The sequence below is a fragment of the Neolamprologus multifasciatus genome, chromosome 20 (genome assembly GCF_963576455.1).
Source record: "Neolamprologus multifasciatus chromosome 20, fNeoMul1.2, whole genome shotgun sequence".
Lineage (NCBI taxonomy): Eukaryota > Metazoa > Chordata > Actinopteri > Cichliformes > Cichlidae > Neolamprologus > Neolamprologus multifasciatus.
In genome coordinates this window covers 1,127,653-1,155,631 of record NC_140458.1, presented here as the reverse complement: position 1 = coordinate 1,155,631, position 27,979 = coordinate 1,127,653, and the positions used below count along the sequence as shown (strand labels likewise).

The 27,979-nt window shown below is 40.4% G+C and overlaps 2 protein-coding genes and 1 long non-coding RNA gene across 3 annotated transcripts in view; all 3 read right to left on the bottom strand.

Annotated features, from left to right (window-relative positions):
- LOC146493984 (uncharacterized) overlaps positions 1–27,979 on the bottom strand; it is a 139,015-nt gene that overhangs the window by 29,161 nt on the left and 81,875 nt on the right. The window contains exons 18-19 of the mRNA XM_085146638.1: positions 24,069–24,113; positions 6,453–6,591 (exon numbers count right to left, since the gene is read on the bottom strand). Of these exons, the coding sequence (XP_085002764.1) occupies positions 6,453–6,591; positions 24,069–24,113 (184 nt within the window). The remainder of the gene's footprint in view (positions 1–6,452; positions 6,592–24,068; positions 24,114–27,979) is intronic.
- Positions 205–27,820, bottom strand: LOC146493987 (galactose-specific lectin nattectin-like). Its single transcript, XM_085146662.1, has 9 exons — positions 27,407–27,820; positions 26,916–26,948; positions 25,001–25,102; positions 24,468–24,561; positions 24,209–24,303; positions 2,385–2,470; positions 2,142–2,276; positions 1,740–1,851; positions 205–1,567 (listed from the first exon to the last, which is right to left on the bottom strand). The coding sequence occupies exons 1-9, from the start codon at positions 27,438–27,440 to the stop codon at positions 1,500–1,502; spliced, it is 759 nt and encodes a 252-aa protein (XP_085002788.1). The 5' UTR covers positions 27,441–27,820; the 3' UTR covers positions 205–1,499.
- On the bottom strand, positions 9,255–13,751 carry LOC146493988 (uncharacterized). Its single transcript, XR_014871622.1, has 2 exons — positions 13,476–13,751; positions 9,255–11,615 (listed from the first exon to the last, which is right to left on the bottom strand). It is a non-coding gene; the product is annotated as an uncharacterized LOC146493988 (long non-coding RNA).

Genomic DNA, 27,979 nt, shown 5'->3' with positions numbered 1-27,979 from the left:
CACAACATAAAAATCTGCTGTTCTGACGTCATTCACATTTATCTTCTTATGAGCCACTGCAGCAGCACGAAGAGTCGCTGTCTCACCTCCAGCTTTCACTTATCCCTTTAAACTCCTGAGTCCTGCATCCTGAACAGCAGCAGTGTTTCCCCATATGAGCCAGTTTGCTCCCTCAGGTCCTCATGTGGGTCCTTTTAGCTACAGGTGACCGTGTTTTTGCCTGAACGACCTGCCAGAGGAACTGAAAGAATCAGCGACCTGCTAAAAATCACTCAGCAGAAATTCTGACAGTCACATCTCTCACAACTCCAGTTTAGAAAACTGGATCAAGCTTCTTTCATTTGTGACAGCCAAAATAAAGCCCATCTTATCAAAGCAGCTTTTTGAGACTGTAATCCCTGCCTTTGTTACATCTAGGCTGGATTACTGTAACACACTTTACTGTGGGGTTAGTGATGCATCCATTAGACGTCTGCAGGTTGTGCAAACTGCTGCAGCGCGTCTTTTAACTGGAACAAAATAATCACATTACTGGCTATGATGAGGATGTAACATCCTGGACAGGGAGGAACGCAGGTTTGAGGGCGGAGTCAAGGAGGCCATTTACGTGAAAAGGGAAAGACCATCTCTGAATCGAGGAGGGGGCCTAAGGGTACATCTGTCACCATCTTACATGCTGTGATTGCAGCCATTCCCCAACTCTCTGTGAATGGGACTCATGGTCATTGATCAGTGGTTGTTGATCAATGGTCATGAGAATTTGCATAATTAAGATGAAGGAACTGACCCCCCAGCCCATTGTTCCTTCAGTGGGCTGGTTTCAGTCAGTAGATGTAGACGTGAGCGTGCATGTAAGACAGGCCTCTTCTCTTTCTGAGTTTAAAACTCTTCTTAAGACACATTTATTTGCTCTTGTAAGGGGCTGACTCAATATGACTTTTTTAACATGTTTTATTATTTTATTTAATCTTTTAATTTGTTGTTGTTTGTTTATGCTATTTGTATATGTACAGCACTTTGTGGTCTCTGGTTTTGTGTTAAAGTGCTTTATAAGTAAAGCTGGTACGGTATGGTAAAGTTGCAAAAAGAGATAAATATATAATTTTACACAAATATGATTAAGCTGATTCTTTTCTTCAGATTTAAAAATAACTGTGTTATCAGCATCAGCTGATGAGATCCCAGGATCAGAAGTACTGATGGTGTATTTATGTCACACAGGTTTTTCCATCACAGCTGCAGGGAGACAGAAAGCAGCTCGTTTTCAGCTTTATTAAGATGATCAGATGATGAAGCATGAACGACTCACTTTCAGGTCAACATTTCAATTCCTTTACATTTTATTGAATTTATTTTCCTGTTTATTGTGATATGAAATCATATTTATCAATAAATCTTCGAGCAGTGATGTCATCGAGGCTTGACATCCTGCTGGAAGTGACATCAGCAGTGAGGCTGTGACATCATCATGTCAGATGTGTGAGGACACGAAGGAGCAGTTATGGACCTCTGACACAAACAAAGCGGCTCTGTAAGTCACACCATTGGTCGTTGACATAATCTCGTCCTGTAAAGAATCAAAATGAAGAAATAAAATCAGAGGTCTGTGCTGTAAACGTTTTCTTCTTCTCTAATGTAAAAAGAACAAACACAGTTCTTATAAAGACCTAAGATTACATGACTTTAGTCAATATAAAAACCAAACACATTTCATCAACAGTCCCACTTTCAGTTTGTACCTCCAAGGTTTATCTCCATACAGTCTTCTCCTGCTCCATGGTTGTCTGGTTCTCCTTTGCCCCAGTTTTTGAAGTCAAACTGGGAACCATCACTCCACATCCACACAGTTTCCTGGAAGAATAAAGTTCAGTTTGTTCTGATGTACTTTGATGCATCTATGCTGAGAGTGCAGACATGAGACCTCTTACACCACTCGAACACAATGAAGGTTCATTTTGTTTGTGGAGGTAAAAAATGAAAAGAAAAGTCAAGTCAACAGCAACATCTGTCTCCAGGAACAAAGTCCTGATTAATCCGTCTGTCACATGTTGACCTTTGAATCAAACTGATGAATATGAAGAGAAAAATATGAAAAATCAGAAACAGCTGCAGCTCATCCTCTTTATCTATGAAACACTTACATTCTTTATGTCGTTGCCTCCAACCCAAGCTCGTGGATACGACCCTGCTGCTGTGCGAGTGAGCTTTCTGATGAAGGTGTACTCAGCCCTGCTGTGGTATGAAGCCAGATGTCCACCGAGTGTCTGACAGGAACTCTGAGGAAGAAGATGAAAAGTGTGAGAATGCATTTAAAATCAGTCAAAGACAGAAACTCTTTATATCATCAGTGATGCAGCGACAGCTGCTGTTATTTCCTAATGTACCTCAGCATCAGTCCAGTTCTTCATGCTGCTGTTAAAGATGAAACAGCGACCTCCAAACCAAGTCCAACCAGGAGGGCAGGAAGCATCTTCAAAATGATTGCAAAGTTAAAAGGTCAGTGAACAGATTAATGATTCCTCAAAAGAAAGTAATTTCTCCCCATAAACTTCAGAACAGAAGATGAAGAGTTTCATAACATCTGTTTCATTATTTTTCATGTGTTCCTAATAAACTGTCGGTTGAGTACACGCCAAAGCAAAGCAGTCGATCATCTCATGTTAGAAGGCACTGAGCTTGAACAATGACTTTCATATTAACGGCTGGTTAATTATGTAACTGACTAACTACATCAGTACTACACTGCCTGAGTCTTTCTAAGGCCTCAGGTTTGTACAGCTTGTTGTACTTGTTAGGCGTCCCATCACACTTCTCTGCAGTTCTGATAGTTGGGTAACTTCCCTCCTTTCTGCCTCTAGTTTTCGTCTCCACTGAGGCTTCTGTTCTTGTGTTCATCTGATGTTCAAGGATCCCTGTTGCTGTGTAGATCAGCTGGCTGTTTGCAGTGATGGTCACAGAAGGGATTTTATTAGTGTGCGCTCAAATATAGGACTTTGTAGGAATCCTTCAATGTTTTCATATTTAATTAGCAAATACAAGCAGAGTGAAGGCAAAGGACCAACGAGTGCTCAGCATCTCTGGGAACTCCTTCAAGACTGTTGGAAAACCATTTCAGGAGACGACCTCATGAAGCTCATGGAGACAAGGCCAAGAGTGTGCAAAGCAGGAATCAAAGCAAAGGGTGGCTGTTACCAAGAATCTAAAATATAAAACATATTTTGAGTTATTTCACACTTTTTTGTTTACTATATAATTCTACGTGTTCATTCATAGTTTTGATCCCTTCAGTGAGAATCTACAATTAAATAGTCATGAAAATAAAAAATAAAAAATAAGGTGTGTCCTGATTATGTTGATAAATCTTTCATGCTGAAATGAGCAAATGTAAGTTTTACATATTTTTATGTTTTTGTAAAATATATACAGTATTACAAAAACAAAAACACTGTTGTGTCTCAAACTGTATTTTGGGAAAGACATTAAAATTTATGTGTATTTTCGATTAAATACGCATAAATTTTCTAATTAGATACATTTTTAAATCATCCAAGCAGAAGGCTTGGATGATTTGACATGATATAACCTGTGTCTGTGGCTTATCTAGTCTCTTTTTTTCTGACTACCTGATTTTAATATTGTGTTGATCAGAGCTCTTGTCATTTTCTGTTTTGCATTTAACCTTTTTCTTTTAATTCTGTCTACGGCTGTGCGATACGACCAAAATCTCATATCCCAATATAAGACGTCTATCGTCCCGATAACGATATAAATCACAAAAATGTAACATTTTCTGTAACTTCTGTGAATCTCGGGCAGCTCGACTTGCGTGAAGTGTTTCCAGCTGCGCGTCATGTATCTGGAGTCGAGTGTTTTAACCGATGCATGAAACGATACATTTTTAGACATAAGTTGTAACGGCGCCGTTTTCTTTGTGAGTATTTATTACACGGCGTGCTGCGGGGAAAAGCCTGTTCTAACGTTTGAGTCTAAGGTTTATTTTTTAGCACCTGACGGCTCTTTTTTACTTCTCATCCGTAAATAATCTGCTCTTTCACGTGATTCAGTTTATTTTGAAAAGTCTCAACAGGATCTTGAGCTTTATTGTGAAAGGTTTATGTGGAACATAAACAAGCGGACACGCGATGGTTTTACCGTCCATAAAAACAGGCGCTTGTCCGTCTGTAGTGTGGTTATATTAAATATAAGAGAAAGAGAGAACTTTAATAAATTAATAATAACTACAGTGACCATCAGAACGATGAAAAAATATTGCCGTAAACAGTTTATTTTGCGACACCACAAAACAAACAGTAGCGTAAAATGAAACGATCAACGTTTTTATATTGTCATCCGATATATATCGTTATATCGAACAGCACCAATTCTGTCTGTTTGATTTTTACTTGTATGTGTCTTTCATTTGGTCAGAGGACTTTATAAACTCTCCCTTTTAATGTACTTTTATTGCAAAATGTGTTCATCTCTCAACTTCAGATTGTTATTAAAGAACTGTTACACTGATTTGCTGCACCATCTTGTGGTATAAAGCGGTATCTCTGCCTTATCTTCAGTTGGTAAACACAACATACAGATGTTCTGTTCTCCACATTCTGTCGATGTTCAGGAAACATCAGTGAATAAAACAGGGACATTTTTATTTACGATGTCATTTTCATTAGCTTACTTGACAAGCTTATGAAAAAATAATTCAAATTCAAAAATTCAAAAAATCAAAATTTACTTGTATGGCACAATTAAGAACAACAGAGTTGACCAAAGTGCTTCACAATCAGTTAAAAACAAGAAAAAACAGTAGAGAAACAAATAAAGATAAATTAGAAACAAATGTGTATATATACATACATATATGTGTATATATATGTATGTATATATACACACATATATATGTATATACATACATATATATATATATATATATATATATATATGTGTGTATATATATGTATGTATATGTATGTATGTGTATCTATGTGTATATATTCTTATATTTTAATTTTATCTGTATTGTGGTTTTACTGGAAAGCACTTTGGTCTTTAAATGTGGTATACAAATAAATTTGATATGTTATGATATGAATTGTTGACAATGTAAAAATAAAAGACTATTCACCTCACAAATATAAACCTTATGTCACTCTAATTCATTGTTCAGCAGTCGAAACAAAACATTCTCCAAGAATCTGGTTTGACTTTCAGAGCTCTTAGTGGACGATCAGTGAACCTTTACAGCCATCAGCAGGTCCCTGAGGTCATGTGATCAAGAGCTACTTATTGTACATCACAGGAGGTTGAAAACTAAAGGAGACAGAGTTTTGAGCACAGTGGTTCCCAGACTCTGAAACTCTCTCCCTCTGAGCCTGAGATCTCAGTCGTGTCTTTCAAGAACCAATAAAAACTCAGTTTTTAGGCATGTGTTTGGATAACTCTTTTTTTTAATGCCCTGTTATTTTTTGGTGAAGCACTTTTTGATCTCTGTCTTGAAAGGTGTTTTATAAACAAACTTTTACTTACTTACTAAAGACGTTAGTAACAACAACTGAACAAAGTTTAAGCCACATGAATAATAAAATGTGGGATGAAGCTCAGTTCACATGAATTAGCCAATCCATGGTGCCCAGTCTTCCAAACGTCCATACAGAGTGAGGCCTGTCATGTGTGAGAGAGCCTGCACCCTCTTCACTTTGTGTATCGAGGTTTTCCATGTGACATCATCACAGGGAGTCATATGATTGTTGAGATTTTCTCTGTTTTGTTTCTATTATTCTAAGGTCTGTACTTTTTTTATACAAAGCAACTTGAGGCAATCTGTTATTTGGATGTGGTGCTGTATAAATAAAACTGAACTGCAGCACTTTTAAAACTCAGAGGATTTTTCACACATCAAAGGAAAAACATCAGCTGTTGCAGTATTTTTAAAGCAGGTCTAACACTGCAGTATTTAGGAGAAAACAGACTAATAGATTTCTACATTTTGTTTTGGAGTATCTATATATTGTGATCAGCATCACTGATTTCTTCATTAAATTACATTTTTCCATAATTAAATTCTATAAAAATTACAGGATTCTGTTTTTTAAGACTTTCATGAACATCATTTCAATTTGTTCACTCAGGATCTGTAAAAATAAGCTGACAAGATATTCATGTCAGAGTACTTGAGTCTTTTTCAGCATAGAAATAATAATGACCTTTTTATGAGCACAGGAATGAATGCAGTCTAAAGGTTTCAGGTTCTTACCCTGACAAGCGTAAACCACCTCCAGGTACCTGTAGGTGCCAGGACAGTGGTCTCCAAACACTGTGTTTGATGCTCTAACAGTACAGTTGTTCTGCCAGTTACACCTGTGAATGCAGGTCAAAGGTGAGTCAGCAGAGGACTGAAGTACGCCGTGTCATCTGAGAGAAGATGGAAAGAGAGTCAGCATCTGTACCTTTTAGTTACATATTCTTTACTACTGGGACTCGAACAGTTAACTTTTTGGAGCTCAGAGTCAGGACGTCCATGAGAGCACGTGGTGTTGTCACGGCGACCATAATTAGCCCAGGAGACGACTATAACCTGTCCTTCACCTGAGGAAGAGTTCATGAACTGTAACCATGTTTGTAGTTCTATCAAATGAATCCACTAAAGTTACAATAAATGAGAAAAATAAATCTGACCACACTGAAGTTTCGCCTGAGATCCTTCACATGTTACACTGTGGACTGACAAAGAAACACATCACATTAGAAACTGTAATGATTCATGTACAGATGTGACTGATTATTAGTTTATAATCACAGATGTAACAGACTTGCAGAGACGCAGTTGAAGGTGATGTCCAGGTAGGTGCAGACGCTGCGATTACAGGTACAGACCATGTTTGTATTTATTTCACACACTTCCTTCAAATCACAGCTGCAGGGAGACAAAAAGCAAATTTCCAGGTTTGTTGAAGTGATCAGTTCATGATTTCTAATATCTGCATTCATTTGAACTGCTGGTGCTTTTTATTGTAATCAAAGCAGTTAAACTACCCGACAGTGTTCACCTTTTCTTGATGAAGTTCAGATCGTGAAGCTGAGAGCAGATTTCTTTATCTGCACATCTGTACAAAACTGACTGCACAGCCACCACTCCACTGCCTGTTACACACACAATGAGACAAAAGGACACATGAAATGTTAACCTCTTAAGCCCCAACGCCCCCTGATACGGGGGCAAAAAGCAGGAGATCAGGCAGGCTTGGGGCTTAAGAGGTTAATATCAATAACGCAGGTTTAAGACACTTTGGCTTCACTTTACAGACTCAGAAGTTGCAGTCAGATCCTAAATGCTTCTGCTCTTGGCTCTTGATGGAGGCGGTCACACTGTCTCCCTCTCCCTTATCTTTCCTGCTTGGCTTCTCATCTGCTTTGTATAGTCTTGGATATTCTCTAACCTTAAGAGAGTCTCAAAGACTTGTTCTCTGAAACATAAAGAAGAATTATGGATTTGAGCCCACCCTCCTGGGCTTGGGAGAGCCTGATTGTCCTGCAGAGACGTTTGCTTTGCTAGTTCTGGCTGATTGGAGCTGGCTCAGCTTATCGAAGAACAAGAAGCAGCTACAGCTGTTCAAAACCCCTCGAAGCTGGCTGACATGATAGACGATGGGCAGGGCTGTGAGTGCTCAGACTGTGTTTGTTTTTAACGCAATATGGAGAAGATCTTGAAGAAGAACAACGAGAAGAGACCTGGCGACCAAAGATGGACATTAGACCAACTGTAAAATTGGAAGCAGTTTGTTCGCATTAACCAAAACAACTATCATCTTTATCTGTTGCAGCCCCCCCCCCCCCCCCCCCCGGCGTCAGCTGGATGATCAGCTGAGGGGAATAACAAAATTGTCTCTTAGATAACAAGATGTGTTGTGTTGTGAGTCTCCCTCCTCATTCAAGGCCACCCACGTGGAAGATTGTTGACTTTTGCTTAACCAGGTGAAGGGACACTTTCTCTTGGCTGAACACGGAACACACACACACACACACACACACACACACACACACACACACACACACACACACACACACACACACACTGAAACAAACCTACACTCACCCTCCCACCCCCTCCAAACGCCTTCGAAGCTTATGTCTTCCATAATGTCAGATGTGACGCTTCATGTGCTGAGATGTTTTTTCTGCTCTCAAACTACCTCTCTACCTAACTACCTCACCTTCCCCATGTGATGTTTGTGTAATGTATGTTTGGTCTGAAGGGTAAGATGGTGCAGCCTTAACCCAATTTCCCTCAGGATGAATAAAGTCTTATCAATCAATCAACCAAAATAGGTGACTGTGTAAAAATGAGATTCATTTCCTACGATGGTCACCTTTGAGCGTGAACATCACAGATGTAATAAAACATTCAAATGTCATTGAAACAAATAATCATCACTTTTATAAGTTCAAGTGCACAGTGTGGAGGATGTCATAAGGCCTTGAGGCAATCAAATATTTATCAGTGTTTTAAGTTGTAAATTGGTCAGATTTGACCCGAACATGACGCGAAAGTTTGAATATAATTCTTTTATTAAACTTCATGATTTGAAGCTGAGAGTCTGCACTTCAGTCACATCCTGACTGTCCAATTTAAGATCCACTGTGGTGATGTACGGGAGCAAAAACAAGTCACTGGGCATATTCTTATGGACCTGACTTTACATCCAGCTTTAACGTACAAACTACACCCTTCTTACCACAGCTCAGCTGTAGGACACTGTCGACATTAAAGGTGATCACTCTCCTTGTGGATATGGTCGTCACGTTGGAAGGTAAAGCGAGCTGGGCTCTGGTAAACCCTGTAATAAAAACTGAATGCATGAATATAATTTTATACATATTTTCCAGTACAGCAGCATAAACAAAAACAAACTAGACTATCAATATATGTTAAGATATGAGGAACAGCACAATATATACAAGTCACCAAGTAATAAATACTCAGGGTTGACAGATATGATTATAAATACATATCAACAAATTAACTGCAACATTACAGAGTAAGAAAGAGTGTCTGCAAAACTATTGCAGTGTTTACATTGTATTAAATGGAGGAGTTGTACAGAATAATCTCAGTCTCTCACTGAGCGACTACTTTTAATTAACTGCTTTAGCCCACTTAGAATGAAAATTTAAAAAAACCTTGTTCATGTGTAGCATGTTAACACTATTGGAAGGAAAAATAACTTGAACTCCAATTTTGAAAACACAACTTTCTTTTCTTTTATTAAGCTCTGACTTGTATTATGAGTCTGTGGTCTGGGAGAGAGTCTGTAACTCTGTCTGCAAAATATAATGACCAATGTTGGACAATTATATAGTTCTTCTATAGTTTTGCAAACAACAGTTTTTTGCAGCTGTTTACCTAAAAATGCAGCCAAGGTGTTTTGTTTTTTTTTAATAAACATTTCAAACTATTTACAGAACAATCAGCTGTTCTGCATCAAATCTGATGCCACACAAATTATTTGTGCAACTCCAAAAAATCATTTCTGTCCACTATGAGATGAAGGAGAACAACAGCCTGATACCTGCAGGCCTGACAGCAGCAGATGTGTCACTGCTGTAACACCTGTAACACTCAGCAGTCGCCTCATTGTTCTGACACACAACAAAACTATTGACTACACTACACACTAACTACACACTAACTACACACTAACTACACACTAACTACACAACATTTGTGCTAAACGTCGCAAATCTCTCACACCTCAAACACGCCGTCACTCCTAAAACTTCCCCCTCCCTAAACATTTAAATGTCATGTTGTCATATCATTTTTTGATTGGTTGACATGGTACATTTTTCCACCAATAGGAAAGGGCGGGGTGTTTTGCTTTCATTTTTGCTCGCAGGCTTTCGAGCGTTTTCCTTATAAAACGCCGTTTTTCCCGTTTCTTCCCGCAGTAAATATAAACAACGACAGTATTCAGGAAGAAAAACAAACATTGCAGATATTTTATCATAACTCTGGTTTTACGGCCGATCAACACAATTTAAAAACTGGTATATAGTCCACACTTTGTCCGTCAGTTGTTTATGTCTGTCCTGCTCACATCTCCAATGGTTGAACACGTTGTCATTAACTTCACTCCACATCAGCCGCTTTGCTAAAACACCGATGTCGGCACATAAGGACGCTGTCATAGCCTGTCAGCGACGTTGATTAGCTGCGTATATACGAATGTGAATCGCATCATTGGCTGGACTGTGGGATAAGGTGGCATCGTTCTGACCCCATACGGGAGCAGCCAGTCACTGACTAACACTGCAGAACACAATTGTTAAAGTTTTAATTTTAATTTCAATTCAGGTTAGATTTTTTTTTTGTGCGCAACGCAGATTTTCTGTGCGCAGAGACCTGCCAGCAGTGCGCGATTGCACACACGCGCAGCTTAGAGGGAACATTGCCGACAACATTACTGGCCTTGATCAGTTTAGTTAGTCTGTTGGCATCTGCGACCCTCAACCTACTGTCCCAGCATGCAACAGCGTAGAGGATCGCACGGGCCACAACAGACTCTTGGAAAATCCTGAGCATTGTCCTACAGATGTGGACGGACCTCAGTCACCTCTAAAAATAGAGTTGAATCTTGGCCTTCCTGTAAAGTTCTTTCGTGTTTTTAACCCAGTACAATTTATTGTCTATGTATACTCCGAGGTATTTCTAGTCCTCCACGACGTCTAGATTGACCTTGTGGATTGAAACAGGGCTCAAGTGTTTCCTGGTCTTCCTGAAGTCCACTATCAGTTCCTTGGTCTTTGCCACGTTGAGCTGCAGATGATTCTGCACCCAGGAGAGTCGGCCTGATGGGGCTGGTAAGCAAACTGAAGCGCATCCTGATGTGGTCTGAGTATGGGTCGAAGCTGGTCCAGGATGAGTCTTTCCAGGGTCTTCATGATGTGGGAGGTCAGTGTCACAGGCCCGTTAGTCTAATTTCTCCCAGCTGTGTCTCCCTCCTGTTGCCCATTCCCAGATTACTTCCCAGTGTATTTAAGCCCTGTTTTTCTCTGTGTCAGTGTCGCGTCGTACCCTCTTTATGCTGTGTGTTTGCCTCCTGTGCCTGTTTAGTTTCTTTGTTAGTTTCTTAGTTTCTTACCCCTAAGGGTACATCTGTCACCCTCTTACAATGCTGTGATTGCAGCCATTCCCTAACTCTCTGTGAATGGGACTCATGACCATTGATCAAGATCAGTGGTTGTTGATCAATGGTCATGAGAATTTGCATAATTATGATTAAGGAACTGACCTCCCAGCCCATTGTTCCTTCTGGTTTCAGTCATTATGCAAATGTCCTGTTTATAAGATTGAGGAAACCTGCAGTCAGCTGAGACTGAAGACACCTGGATGAGAGACGAAACGTTTCTCCCACAAAACGCTACGTCCAATGAACAGAATCAACTTTTGGAAATTTACTTACCTGGATGATTGAGGATGCATCAAGACAAAACATGAGAACTAAAAACGCTGGGTCGAAACGACCCAGGACCATAACATTAAGTATCTGTGAATTATGAGCAAACACTACAACCTTTACCTGAAGTCATGAGTAAATACGCTGCTCCCAGCACTGAAAGACACAGACAGAAACATCAGTATTGGACTGTGTGTTGAATACAGTGGATTTATTCAACTTAATTTCAGCTTCATTTGAATAGTACAAAAAAGGAGGAACACACACATGTAAAGGAAGCACTCAAAATATGCGTTATCCTAATTGTTTATAAAGTCAGCAAAGAGGCACAGAAAAGAAGATCAGACACCAGCGAGGGAGGATAAGAAGGACAGACGCAACAACATTGTCATCCCCTATGTAGTCGGTGTATCAGAGAAACTCAGGAGGGTTTTCTCCAAGCACGACATCCCGGTGTACTTCAGACCCAGCAACACACTCAGACAGAAACTGGTTCACCCGAAAGACAAAACTCCAAAACACAGACTTAACAATGTGGTGTTTGCTGTACAGCAGCGAGGAATGCCCAGACCTCTACATCGGAGAGACCAAACAGCCACTTCACAAGCGCATGGCACAACACAGAAGAGCCACCTCCACAGGACAAGACTCAGCTGTCCATCTGCATCTAAAGGTCAAAGGTCACTCTTCTGAGGATGCCAATGTTCACATTTTGGACAGAGAGGACAGATGGTTTGAAAGAGGAGTGAAAGAAGCATCTATGTCCACTGTGAGCGACCATCTTTGAACAGAGGCGGTGGTTTACGACACCAACTCTCTGCCATCTATAATCCAGTTTTGAGATCCCTCCCCAGACGCCTTAACGCCCACTCACATCCTGGGTCATCTGACCTCAGGAAATCACATGATAAGGTGGGGCCAGGTTTCACAATGAGCTCACCTGAAACTCTGGCTGATTGGGACCCACACCCAGTTTCACACCTTGGCTCAGGCGACTAGAGGATCATCAGGGGGTCCTTTTGTCCCTCTGTGGGGGGAAACTCCCACTAGGTTTAAATCTGGGACTCTCCACCATTTGACCTTAGAACTGAAGAAGCTTCTCGGATGAAGGTGAAACGTCTTCAAGTAACTTAAAGAAGTCCAGACGCTTTTCTTTGCAAGCTCCTTTGAGTACCGAATAACACTTTACATCATAAAGTAAAGATCCCAGAATGAGACAGAGAAAAGCACAACAACTGAATCGACATATACAGCGCACAATGTTTCTTACCAATGTGCATCTTTTTGTGTTTTTGTGATTTTTATGCCTCGTTGTGTCTTCCTGCAATGCACTGATAACAGTCTGTCATCAAGAACTGATCAACACTGGCCTCAGTCTAAACCCGGACTTTACTTTGAAATAGACCCATAATATATCACCTGAGATTGTGAGACCACCATGTGCTCCATTTGTTATTGTCAGGAACAACAAGTAACTCAGGGGAAACAAAAGCAGGGATTCAAAGCTGGCGTTTGCTTCAAGCTTTGGAAACAACAACGCTGACCCTCGCTTCCATCCATTTTCCCCACCAACACCAGATCCCTCATAAACAAAACAAGGACCCAGGACTCCAACAAAGACTCGAGCAAGGAAACCGGCAATGGACTCTGTGCACTAGGGCTAGTTAAATAGTAATATTTACAGACTATAGCCCTCGCATCGGCAGTCAATGCTAAATGCTGCTGTAATTCTTGGTCGTAGATGAACATTTACAAGATAATTATGTACGTTGTGGTAAACTTAAACATGTTCTTAGTAAATGATCAGCCATGAATTCCTCTCAGGACTCTGTGAAGCCTAACTGTCCTGCTGAGGTGATGCAAACATGTATTTAGGATGTTAGATTAACTGATCCAATAAAGCAGAAAGAAAAGCATGTCACAGTACAGCACAGTGGAAAGCTAGAACAGGATTAGACTGAACATGTGCAGCTGATTTCATGTAGAAATAAAGGATTATCAGTGTGTTGTACTCACACAGTGTGCTGCTGAGTCCGGAGCAGAGCATCATGTTAGGAGATCTGGATTACAGTGAAGAGCTGATGGAGGATCAAACACAGAGCTGCTGGATTTACTCTGTTTCAGTAACACCTGTGATGTACGTGTGTCTGTATGCAAAACACATAAAAACCCTGAAAAGCAGGATCTGTTCCTTCTCAGCTGCAGCAGGAAATAAAACTACTTTACATTAAAAGTTATATAAGCCTGGATCAGCTGACCCAGAGACAGCTGGGAGAGGCTCATCATTTTAAACATGATTAATGGTAGATTACATTTATTTTAACATTTCATAAAAATGATGATGTAGATGATTGCAAACATGTTGTTCCAAAGTTTAGGAGCTACAGTTTGCCATTTATCCTGAATTAGAAAAGTAGTTAAGAAACGAATGGATGAGTATCAAGCTGAAATAAACAGTTAAATAAAAATGCTGTTATCCATCCATCCATTCGCTTCCGCTTATCCTTTTCAGGGTCGCGGGGGGCGCTGGAGCCTATCCCAGCTGTCATAGGGCGAGAGGCGGGGTACACCCTGGACAGGTCGCCAGTCTGTCACAGGGCCAACACACAGGGACAGACAACCATTCGCACTCACACATTCACACCTAGTGACAATTTGGATTATCCAATTAACCTATCCCCACAAGCTGCATGTCTTTGGATGGTGGGAGGAAGCCGGAGTACCCGGAGGGAACCCACGCAAACACGGGGAGAACATGCAAACTCCACACAGAAAGACCCCGGCCTGATGGTGGAATTGAACTCAGGACCTTCTTGCTGTGCGGCAACAGTGCTAACCACCGTGCCACCGTGCTGCCTGGTGCTGTTATATATCCTGTTATATATTCAAAATATGATAGTTTAATAAGAGAAGAAAATACTATCTTTAGGTTTTAAAATTTTAAATGTTGCCTGTCTTTCATTTTACTTTTGGCCTCTTCAGCCTTTGTAGGACAGTACAGAGACCATCCTAACGTCACTGTACATCTCTTAGTCCTGCTGCTGTTCTTCACACGGCAGGTGGACAGTGCCAGGATTGTGTTGCCACATTAAGGGAACTTTGCTTCCTCGTGCCTGATTTGCATGAAACACTACTGGAAATTCCAGGAATCGAGTTTCTCTGAGTTGCTGGATGCTATTCGAAACAATGAGCGGTTTGTAAATGTGACGCACACCAGCAACACACACACCAAGTTTTACACAAAATGCAAAATGCGGCTACAAAAATAGCAGCAGCAGAAAGTCAGAACTGAATGTCTTTATGTTGCTGATCTCCAGGAACTACACACTGCAAAAACTCTTACCAAGGATATTTGTCTAATTTCTAGTCAAAATATCTCATTACACTTAAAATAAGACACAATCAGCTACAAAGTAATAATTCAGTGAGATATAGGAACTTGTTTTTAGACACTGCATCTTGGATCTGGAGAATTTTCACTTGTTCCATTGGCAGATTTTTCACTTGATACAAGATATTTTGCTTGAAATAAGTGAAAAAAAAATCTGCCAATCTGTTGCAGGCCACAGCGGAGACGTGTCATGGCTGTGGCCGCTGTTGTCAGGGAAGGCCCAGATGGCAGCACTGTTTAAACGGAGCTGTTTAAAGGGAGCCTCATGGAGCCCAGCCTGTGCAGAGCCATCCTGCACAGGCTGGGCACATCTGTTTAAAGCAAATGGATTTAATTTGAACAAGTCAGGGGTGAAACTGTTCACCTCCAACTTGTTTTATTCCATACGTCATCCATCTGTGCTTGGTGCCAAGGCTGAGATAAACGAGGAGTTATCTCATAAAGAGGATCAAACAGTACTCCAAGAACAGACAAAGCCCACCAGAAACCTTGAGGAGGAGCCTCATCTGCCCCCACGATCTTCCCCAGTCTCCCAAACCCCTGACAGGCCATCACCCTCTTCCCCCTCCCCTTCTCCCTCCTCCCAACACCGGAAATTCACTGAGGAGATGATGGAGCTGGTCTATGCTGGGCTCAGATCTACGCCCTGGCCCAATCCCTTTTTGTCCCCCATAAACCCCCCACCAGAGCAGCCAAAGGTTCGCCATCGAGCCCCGCCCTCAACAGAGCAATCGAAGTTACATTCCTCAGGGAGGTAAGTGACGGAAGTGACGGACAAGGTAAGCGACTCATGTTGTAACTGACGTCAGACTCCGGAGATTTTGGCGGAAAATTAAAGCGAATGGTAGTTTAGATTTGAACAAATTCCTTTAAGCTTCAGTATTACCAAATACACTTATCAATTGTCTGATAACTAACAACATTTGTCTAAATCATCTCCAACACCCTGGAGAACAACGGGGAGAGTTTAGAGGCTCTCCAAGATTACATTGATCAGTGCTTCCAGGATCTCGTGATGAAGAAGGCCCAGAGTGCAGCTTCCCCGGCCAAATCTGAGACGCCGTCGTCGAAAAGACATCACCCGGCAGATTCCCCCGGCACAGCATCGCCAGCCGGCAAAGATATTGTCAACATACTGGAGTCAATCGACAAACGATTGTCCAGTTTCGATGCAAGGCTGTCCTTGGTGGAGATTCTTCACCGGGAATTTAAATGCTTGCGAGAATCCCTGGAGTTCAGCCAGCAGCAAGTGGAAACGCTCGCTGCTGAAAATGCCACGCTAAGGGAGTCGGTGAAATGTCTCACAGAAAATGTTACCCAGCTCAATACAGAAAATGAAAAAATAAAAAGAAACAGTTATTGAGCTACAAGCTCGTAGCATGCGTGATAATCTGGTATTTTCTGGTATTTCAGAAGCTGCTGGAGAGGACGCGGAGACTACAGTAAAAAGCTTCATCAAAACCCACCTGAAGCTGACATGGTGAAGAACATCGTCTTCGATAGGGTACATCGCCTCGGCCCCATGCGGGCTGCGACCGGGAGACCACGTCCTATTGTGGCCAAATTCGGCCACTTCAAACAAAAGGAACATGTGAAAAGCTGCGGCAGGGAATTAAAAGGGACGGACTTCAGCGTGAACGACCAGTTCCCCAAAGAGATCCTGGAACAACGCAGGGTCCTCTTCCCAATCCGACGCGGCTTCATCCAGAAGGGCTCCCGCACTGTCATCGCTGTGGACCGGCTGTACGTGGACGGACAGCTCCACCGCGACCCCAACATCACTCCGTGGCTGTATTAACCTCACACCAGATAGGAATCAGCTACACCCTTTCCCCATCCACTCACACTAACTTGCATTAACATCTGTTTAACTTACCGGTATCAAATCACATCTTAAGTGTGATATGATAGCAGAATTAACACAGTCACTCTCCGTCAGTGATTTAATTGGAATATTTCCATTTTGTTTTTTTTGTTTTTTTTTTCTTTTCCTTCTTGTTTTTTTTCTCTCTTTTCCCCGTCTTGTTTTTATGCTGCCCACCCCTGTCCTTGGTTTCTTTCTTTCTTTATTTCACTGCTTCGATCACCTGCTTCCACAATCCACAAACAACATCCTTTATTTCGACACATAGGCACAGCACGATCACGCACAGTCATGCGCTCAACGGCAGCACATTTACATCAGTCAGACAGCGCACACAGTCGTATAGGATACACACACTTAAGCCGAGCATACTCATATTAGTAAATATGCACACACATAGTCAGACTCAGGGAGCATCTCGCCACACATTTTTTCTCTCTCTCTTCTCTTTATTTATGAACAAGTGATGTATTCTCTCCACCTGTCTAAGCGACGCACAGAGCGTACACCCCTAGTTATACACAGACATCTATGGGTGCACTAAGGTTCGTTACATGGAATGTAAATGGAGCTCCAGAGAAAAGAGGTTAAAAATATTTAACCAACTCAAAAAACTACAGGCAGATGTTGTCCTTTTACAAGAGACCCACAGACCTCTTAGAGGTTCGAATGAACTTAAAACACCTGAGTTTCCTAATGTGTTCTCAGCTTGTTATAATTCTAGACAAAGGGGAGTAGCAATTTTAATACATAAAAATATTAATTTCACAGTACTCGATACAGTTATAGATCAAGAGGGCAGATTCTTAATCATTAAACTATCTATACTTGATAAAAAGCTATGTATTGTAAGTGTATATGGTCCAAATGTTGATGATCCCTCATTCTTCCACGGTTTTTTCAGTGCACTCTCTGAACACCTAGATTGCACACTTGTTCTTGGAGGCGACCTCAACCTTGGACTAAATGAAGAAGTGGATAGGCTCAATACAGCAGGAACTCAGCGTAATTGGCAATCCACAAATATAATCAAACAGTATATGAGCGACTTTGGTCTTTGCGATGCATGGCACTCCCTTCACCCCAACAGTAAGGAATATACTTTCTTCTCACATGTTCATCACTCCTACTCTCGTCTGGATTATTTTTTGATCAGCAGCTCACTGCTGAGTGACATTTCAGACACTGAGATTCACCCTATACCCTATACCCTATATATATATATATATATATATATATATATATATATTTGTGTGTGTGTGTGTGTGTGTGTGTGTATATGTGTGTGTGTGTGTGTGTGTGTGTGTGTGCACACGTGTGTATTCGTGTACACACGTGTACACGAGTGTACATGAATAAATAAATAATATATTTAATTACTGCACCATCTTGTGGTACGAAGTGATATTACCACCATTGCTCTCCACAATCTGTTACCTTGTTGGTAATTTCTGGTAAATAAATAAATACATGAGAATGAAACATCAGTATATAAAAACAAAAGATTGAGAAGAATTTAATTTAAAAAATAAAAAAACGATGAATGGCTCAGAGAGACTGTATGGATTTCTGACATTGAACTGCTGTGATTTCCTTTGTTCATTTTGTTTGTGGAGGTAAAAAATGAAAAGAAAAATCAAGTCAACAGCAACATCTGTCTCCAGGAACAAAGTCCAAGGCCAGTAATGTTCTGGGGACAGAGCTGGACTCCCTTAAGGTGGTGTCAGAGAGGCGGATGCTATCCAGGATAAGGACAATAACTCCCACCCACTCCATGACGTGCTGGCCAATCACAGGAACATGCTCAGTGAGAGACTGAGATTACCCACAATGCACCACTGAACGGCACAGAAATCAATCCTGCCTGTGGATCTCTCTGTACAGCTCCTCCATTGAATGCACAGTGTAGTGTAGTAGGTGGACAGCCTACTATCTGCATCTCTCTACAGAGACAAAAACTACTACTATGATAAGAGGGGCACCTTAATTTCAGCTTAATGTTTTATTACTTTTGTGTAATATATCAGGGACTGTGATTGCATTTTATTCAGGGCTGCACCTATCAATAATTCTAGTCTATCAATTGTTCCATCGATTGAACAATCAAATAGCAATAATTAATATTCAAAAGAGGAAAAAAAGGTCTTTCAAAATAAACTGGTCAATGGTTTCCATTTTAGAAATGTGTTTTAATAGTTGTACTGCATACATATAACCATGCATACCTAAATTATTTCATTTCACACACGATATTAAAATGAAAGAAAGCACTATCTTAAATGCAAAAATGAATAAACAATAATAATAATCAAGTACAGCAATGTCAAATAAAACAAGGTTTACATGTAACTGAAATAATGCATTAAATGTTTTACAGTGTTGTAACTCCTGGATGACGAAGGTTATAGTGTTTTTAATAGTTTATGTGTGCAGTGAGTGAGTTTGTGTCTGTAAGCCTCTAAAGGACTATGTGGTGGCTGCAGAGAAGAAATGTGAGCATGTCAGCATTCTGATGTTGTCCTGTGCTTTCATGACTTCATTTGATGGTGTAGATGTTTTACTGTCCCATGTCCAACTTTATTGGCCTGCAGAGGGAAAAAAAGGTTTTACAAAATGTAAAATTTAATACAGTTTTATTAATATATTATTTCTCTTTAAATATGAAAAAGATGTTCCAAAAAACTTACAAAAAATAAATAATCTAGTGAACATGTGCCCCTGCTTGCTACATGTACCTCAGTGAGCTATTTGATTTAAACATCAAATGAGACTAAGTTAAATTTTAAAGGAGGAACATTAACAAACATGTGCAGCAGGACAAACTTTAATGTGCTGAATTTACTGACTCGGTGTCAGTTTTGTGACTGAACAATATGTGTTTTTTTGCAACTGATGGCAAATGTACTTGTTTCCGTTTCAGGAGGACAATATTTAAATGAGTCATAAAAATGTGGATTAATAGTCTGTGGAACACAATTTAATGTAAATTGGATGAAGTGTAATCATGAAAATCCTGTCCTCTGCCTGTTGTGGTTGTGATAGCTGCTGATAGGTTTATTTTCAGTAGCGTAATATATTATTAGAAAGTTTGCTCAATATTCACTTGCATGGATGCTCAAAGCTGTTATCGCAGTGCCAAAACTTTGTCTTTGTCCTAAAACTCTTCACACAGTCATGATCTGCGCTGAGTGTTCAGAGGTGAACGCCATTTATAACCGCTTTCATGGATCAAAGCAGAAATTAAGTAAAATAAGCATCGTTTGCCAGCAGTGTGCACAGACTGAACAACTATCTATAAGAAACTAAAAAGGTTAGAATAATGGCTGAAGGCTGCAATGTGCTATTAAAGCCAAGAAGCGATGCATGCTTCACACACATGTCGCAGTAGTAGCTGCATGGCTGTTTTCAGAGAGAATTTATTGTGTGAAACCTGAGGTTGGATAAGTTTCTGGTTTTCTTATTTTTCCTGCTGTGACCCAGTTTAGCTCCTTTCCTCTTCATCTTTAAGGAATTCTGTGATTGCAGTAAAATTCCCTCCATCATCACTGATCCCAGCTGACCTGTACTGTACTAAACATGAATCCTAAAGCCTGTAATACAACAAAGAACATTACTAATGAACACTGATTACACAGAACCTTTGATCAGTTAATATATAACTACATAGATTTTATTGCAGCAGCCTGATGTTCAGAGTTTGGCTGTGAGTTTAACAAATTGTTGTTAAAAACCATAAAAACCACAAAGTTTAGGCATGAAGTGTAAAATAAAGTTAGAATCAACATACATGATCTGTACAACTTGTTTACATCCTGCACACATCCTGTTTGTTACCTTTTGAACACCTGCTGCTGATTTAGAAAACACATATTCACTGGTGACGGTCACAGTTTAATGTAACGTCACAATAGTCTGCACAAAATAAGCAAATGTAGCTCGTTCCCTCTGCTGCAGCTTGTGTTTACCCTCAAGGTGTTCTTACTGTCTTGGAGCAACTGTTACCGTTTCCTCTGGGGTTAACAAAGTCTTTTAATCGTGTAGGACTTAATTAGATCTTCCCTCCAATCTGGACGACACCAAACTTCCACTGAAATGTGAAAAAAAATGTTTTCTTCGTCTTTGTTATTATCATTTTTTGTTTTTCATCTAATCTTTTTGTTTCTGTGTCCACATCATAACTTTTTCTGTCCTTTTTGATTTTCTGTTTGAATTATACAAAACTACATTTTGCTTGTTAAAATTACTTTGTAAACAGTTTGTCATGGTCCTGGGTCGTTAGACCCAGCATTTTGTGTTATATTGGTGTCACCATATGCTTAGGGTTTATTCTTGTTTTCTTAGTTCCTAGGGTTTTGGTTCTTGTGCTTAGTGTGCTGTTCTCCCTACCTGTGTCCTCCCCCCAGGCGTTCTGTTCGTGTATCTGAGTTTGTGTTTGTAAAACAGTCTGAGATCTTCCTGTTTTACTTTGAAGGTCCTGTCTCATTATCCCATTAGTTTCAACTGTGTTCACCCCATACGTGTCATTTCAATACAATACAATTTTATTTATATTGCACATTTAAAAACCAGATGTGTGCCAAAGGGCTTCACAGAAACCAAATAAGAGCAATGATAAATACAAGTAAATAAAATAAAAAAATAAAATATGTACCAAAAAAATGTACTATATACTAACAGGTGGGAAACATAACTAACCAATCATACAGCAGGCATAATCATAAAAACAATAATAAAAGCAAAAAAGATAAGTTACAGTTCACTTAAAAATGCGGGCTCTAGGAGGCAGGGAAGGCAAGGCTAAATAACTACGTTTTTAATCAAGATTTAAAAGATTGAATTGAATCAGACGCGTGAATAGCTTGATGGAGATTATTCTAGAGGTAGGGTGCAACAGAGGCGAATACGTGGTCACCTCTGGTCTTAAGGCGACATCTAGGTCGCACCAGGAGCATTTGGCCTGCTGATCTACGCGCTCTCCCAGGGGTATTAAAAGCTGAGGACATCCGTAAGAAAGCGCGGCGTGGTGTTATTTATGATTTTAAAAGTGAGCTATAAGATTTTAAAATCAATGCAATATTAAATGTAAAGCCAGTGCAGGTCGCAGAGAACTGGAGTAATAGACTCAAACCTACCAGTTCCGGTTAAGAGACGTGCAGCAGCATTTTGAACGAGCTGCAGTTTGTAAACAAGGGCAGAATGGAGACCAGTGTAGAGGGAATTACAGTAATCTAATCTTGATGTAACAAAGGCATGGATAAGTTTTTCCATGTCCTTACGTGGTATGTAGGGCTTGGCCTTACAGATTAGACGTAATTGATAGAAACCAGATTTAACTACAGAGGACACATGTTTGTCCAGCTTGAAGGAACTGTCCAAGACAACACCCAAGTTCCTCGCAGTATCAGAAAGGGAGTCAGCAAAGAGCCCAAATATACCAGTTAGTTCAGCCCGAGGGATGGGAGTATCAAAGATTACAATTTCTGTCTTCTTATCATTTAAAATGAGGGAATTGCTCAGTAGCCAGTTTTTAACTTCACTCGTACATTTAAAGAAGTGTCGCAATGATGATGTGACATCATCAGCCAGTTTAAAATAGATTTGAATGTCATCCGCATAAAAATGAAGAGAAATATTGTATTTATCAAAGATTCGTCCCAAGGGTAACAAGTACAGAGCATAGGACCGAGAACAGACCCTTGGGGGACACCAGAGGTAACAGGGGCAATGGAGGAGGCGTAGGTACCCATGGTGACAGAAAAGGACCTTTCTGATAGGTAGGATTTAAACCAGCTAAGGGCACTGCCCGTGATGCTCAAGCTTCATTAAAAGGACATTACAGTCCACCTAATCAAAAGCAGAGAACAAATCAAGCAAAACTAAGACCACAGGGCGCCCTGAGTCAGCAATTGAGAGAAAGTCATTAAGATTCTCAGTAATGCAGTTTCCGTGGCTTAAACCCTGAATGAAATTTTCCCCGATATTATTTGCATCCAAATAAGTTGGTAATGAACAATCTTCTCTAGGACTTTAGACAGAAAGTTAGTGAGTGGATTGAGGCAGCTCTTTTTGAGTATAGGTTGCACTACAGCGTGTTTAAAAGTAGCTGGAACATAGCCCAATAACAATGACAGATGCATTAGTGATAAAATACAGGGCCCAATAACGTTAAACCCATCTTTAATAATGTAAGATGGAAGGATGTCAACAGCGTTTTCAGTCAATAGGTCCAGCCGGATGGCTTCCCGGCCTCAATCGGGTTTGTGGTGGGGCGTGGTCTGCGGATGCCATGCGGATGCACCTGCATGGCGTCCGCAATTACGCCCAACGAGTTAAAGACACGGGGTTTCAGGGTTGTTGGTGTGTGTGGTGGCAAGGAGTATGTGTGGCCTGCAGCTCAGAGCTGTAGTCGCACTGTGTGAATAAAGTTTGCTCTCAAATCAGACCTCTGGACCCGTCATGCGTCTTCCTTGCCACATATGGTTTCAGGTTTTGTTTGTTATTTAGTTTAAGTTTATGTTTAGTTCTGTCCTTGCTTTTGTCATTTCCAACTAAAGCTTCCCTGCATCACAGCAAGTGCCTGAATTTTGGGTTCTTTCATACAAACCCCACACGACTGCTGCTGCAGCTTTAAATGTCAAATTGGTTTAATTTATTTTTTATTATTATTATTTTATAATATTTGTATTTATTTGATGACTAAATCACATTGTTGTTATTAAGTATTGTGATAATGATGTGCGCGTTCACTCAGGATCTAAAACAAACTGACCAAATCTTCGTGACTGATGATTTTTCTGATGATTCTTTTCAGCACAGAAAGCTTCATCTTTTAAAAATGATGAATAATTTTCATTTTCATTCACTTCAAAAACAAGTCTGAATGTACCGACCCTAAAAGATTATCTTTAGAAGTTTATTATTTGAGTTACTTACCCTGACAAGTGTAAAACACCTCCAGGTACTTAAAAATGCCACCACACGGGTCTTCGCTTGGTTCTTCAACAGTACAGCTTTTTTTCCCATTGCACCTGTGAACGCAGGTCAAAGGTGAATCAGCAAAAATTCACTGCGTCATCTGAGAGAAGATGGAGAGATGAAGAATCAGAGTCAGTATCTGTACCTGTCAGTTACATAGGTCATGCTTCCTGACCAGGAGCACTGAACATCTTGGAGCTGAGAGACAGGACGTCCATCAGAGCACGTGGTTTTGTCACGGCGACCATAATTAGCCCAGGAGACGACTATAACCTGTCCTTCAGCTGAGGAAGAGTTCATAGAGTCAAACTGTAACCATGGTGATATTTTTATTACGTGAATACTCAAATGTACAAAGAAAGAGAAGTTGTGTTCTCACCACACTGAAGGTCTGACTGGAAGGTTTGACATGTTACACTGCGGCCTGAAACAGACACAGATCGATCAGAAACTGTAATCATTCATGCACAGATTGGGTTCATTAGTCATTTCTAATCACAGGTTTAACAGAGTCGTTACGTGTGAAGCAGGCGTAGGTGGTCTCCAGGTATTTGCAGACTCCAGGATCATAAGTAATGTCTGACTTTATGTCACACTCTGTTTTTCCATCACAGCTGCAGGGAGACAGAAACAGCTGGTTTTCAGCTCAAAGATATGAAACAAGTTACTTTCAGGTGATCATTTACTTCCTGTTAGTTTGAGTAAAGCTGTTCAACAGGTTTTAGTTTGTTTCTTCTTTTGAATCAAAGGCTCACTTCTACCATCCCACAGTGCTCACCTGTTCCTCACGTTGTTCTCAGTGTCACTGTCAGAGCAGATTACTTCACCTCTACATTTGTACACAGCTGACGTCACAACGATCATTCCACCCACTGTTATACAGACACAGTATGAGAGAAAAGGAACAACTCAACACAACATGCAATAATCCAGGTTTAAGGCTTCAGTTTCAGACTCAGATGCTGCAGATCCATAAATAATGAGGATTGTACCTCTGTACACCACCACAGTGGAGATTACATTAACTCTGATTAAGGAGAAAACTTTAAGTCAGTGTTTTTGTTTCTAATCTACATCAAATGTTTCTGAATTTTTATACACAGTCCAACATCCTCAGAGCTTTTGTTAAAGAATAAATGCACTGTTGGTTTTTGATCAGGAAAATACCATTTAAACTGAAAATAAGCAACTGTGCATAAAAAGGCTGTAAACTATAAACAGTTAATCCAATACTTGTTAAGTTTGTTGAATTTAGCCTGAGAGTCTGAATTTGATCTGCAGTGAATTCTTGGACACTATTTTCCATCTTACCACAGCTCAGGCGATGAGCACTGAGGCCGTTAGAGGTGACCACTCTCCCTGTGGATATGGCGGTCACAGGAGGAGGAAAGGAAACTTGAGTTCTGATAAAGCCTGAAATAAAAAATAAATGTATAAATTGTACATTTCTGATGAATCAATGGGGAATGTGTTGATCATTTTCTTGCTGAAGGTGAAGCTACAGCTGGTCCCTCATCTTACTTTAGTTTTCCCTGATGGATGTGAAACACGGTTAGTGTCAGCGAAGCTTACAGTAACCTCTGTGTGCTGAAGCTGCTGGCTGATTTAGCTCCAGTGTGGACAACAAAGATCACAGTTTGTAAAGAGTGCAGAGACATAATATCTGTTCTTATGTGAGGACTGAGAGAAAAGAGTTTATGAAACTCTGCTGGGCTTAAGCCCGGGTCATCTTTTCAGAAGCTCGGGGTCTTTTGGAGTGTAATTTGTTTCATAGTTAGAGGCCTGACTGACAACTGTATAAAACAAAAACTACACACAATATTCAAAGCACATAGTGCACAGTCGTAAATTCCCCCAAATTTTGGTATCAATCAATCAATCAATCAATCAATCAATCATCAAGGCTTTATTCGCCACATGCAGGTTGCCCTGCAGTGCCCCCCCCCCCCCCCGGACCTTGCACACACAACACAGATATCACATGGAGACACAGGTCGGAGATCGGTAGCATTACAGAAAAACACTGAAATGTACACTACAATGGGAAAGTACAAGAGGGGAAAAAGAGACCTCTGCTCATGCTGGCTCCTGGGAGGACAGCATGAGAACAGGAAACAAAAAAACTTTTAGTAATTCTGCTCAATGATAGTATTTCTGCTATGTTTGACTATTTTTGCTAGATTACAGTATTTCTGCTAAGTCAAAGTATTTCATGTAAATCATAGCATCTCCACCAAGTCACAGTGTTTCTGCTAAATCATTGTATTTCTGCAAATTCATAGTATTTGACACTGCAAAGTATTTCTGGGTGTGAACGAGGACGAGGGGTGCGTTTCCTTCTGAGGTTGGAACCCCCCCTCCAGACCTGCTCCATAAAGAAGTGGAGTGCCCCCCCCCCCTCCAGTTTGCAATCGAAAGCCTCTATCCCTGATTTCCTCACACATGTCAACAAGGAGCCCCACAACATCCAGAACCCACCCCACCCGCCCCAGCAGCCACCAGACAGGTTTCATTTCATTTTCACTGGAAACAGAAATAAGATTTTAAAAAGGTGTGTGTGAAGGATAGAGTACAGATTTTAGATCACACAAATACAATATTTAGTAGTTACAGACAGAAGAAGAAGAGGTGAGCTCTAATAATGAGAAAGTTAACAGAAAGGCTCTGTTAAGATATATATTCTAAAACACTTCTTCAGTAGAGAATCAGAGAGGAGAAACACATCAGAATTTCCTGCTAGCAAGGGCATCTCTCAGAACTCACACCCCAAGAGTGAGTCTCAGAGAGTGGCCCTGAGGACTTGCCCTGGTCCTTTATTTATACACTTCAGTGGGTGCTTGTGTGGTGTGTGTGTGTGTGTGTGTGTGGTCAGAGTGTGACCCTATAAATGACTTCCCTAAACCTGCTGTTCTGGAAGTCCAGCAGTTCATCTAAACAAAAGCACTTAGACTAAAACAGATACTACGTTAATCCTACCGTAAAACAATAAAACAAGGTAGGAACTTTCCCATGCTCCTAGGATGGGGGTGAAAGCCAGAACACCCTGGAATGTTACAGACTTCCTAGGATGAGACCAACTACATACTTCTAAACACAAATGATTACATGCAGTATTCTACCATATACAAACTTATATCATTAAAAGATTATACTGACTACTAAGTACAATTTTCCATTGACAGGCTCTTTGTGACCAAAATATAAGAAGCAGTAAAACAGCATTTACCTGAAGTGATGAGTGAACAGGTTGCTGCCAGCACTGAAAGAGACAGAAAGAAAGCTCAGTGTCAGACTGTGTGTTTGATATCAAGTTTAATTCACCTCAAAACATGAAACAGAAATGAAAACCAAACAGGAGAAAGCTGCTGCTTTCATTCACACCTGGATTCTTTGAAAACTCTTTCTAAACAGCAGATTTCAATGACACATTTATTCTCTTCATGTTTCCAACTTTTGTCAATAAACTTATTTGTGTTGACAGTTTGAACTCTTCAAAGTAAATGATCAGCCATGAATTCCTCTCAGGACTCTGTGAAGCCTAACTGTCCTGCTGAGGTGATGCAAACATGTATTTAGGATGTTAGATTAACTGATCCAATAAAGCAGAAAGAAAAGCATGTCACAGTACAGCACAGTGGAAAGCTAGAACAGGATTAGACTGAACATGTGCAGCTGATTTCATGTAGAAATAAAGGATTATCAGTGTGTTGTACTCACACAGTGTGCTGCTGAGTCCGGAGCAGAGCATCATGTTAGGAGATCTGGATTACAGTGAAGAGCTGATGGAGGATCAAACACAGAGCTGCTGGATTTACTCTGTTTCAGTAACACCTGTGATGTACGTGTGTCTTTATGCAAAACACGTAAAAACCCTGAAAAGCAGGATCTGTTCCTTCTCAGCTGCAGCAGGAAATAAAACTACTTTACATTAAAAGTTATATAAGCCTGGATCAGCTGACCCAGAGACAGCTGGGAGAGGCTCATCATTTTAAACATGATTAATGGTAGATTACATTTATTTTAACATTTAATAAAAATGATTGTGTTAACATGATGTAGATGATTGCAAACATGTTGTTCCAAAGTTTAGGAGCTACAGTTTGAAAATGTGATCACGTCTGGATTTAAATGAAGAGCACAGACCTGATCAGCTCAGAGAGAAAGTGACACTCCCCTGTTCATTAACAGCGTCTTAAAGAGGGAACAAAGAGGACGACACAGACAAACAGTAAATGGCCTGTATCTATATAGCCAGTGTTGGGGAGTAACGGAATACATGTACCGCCGTTA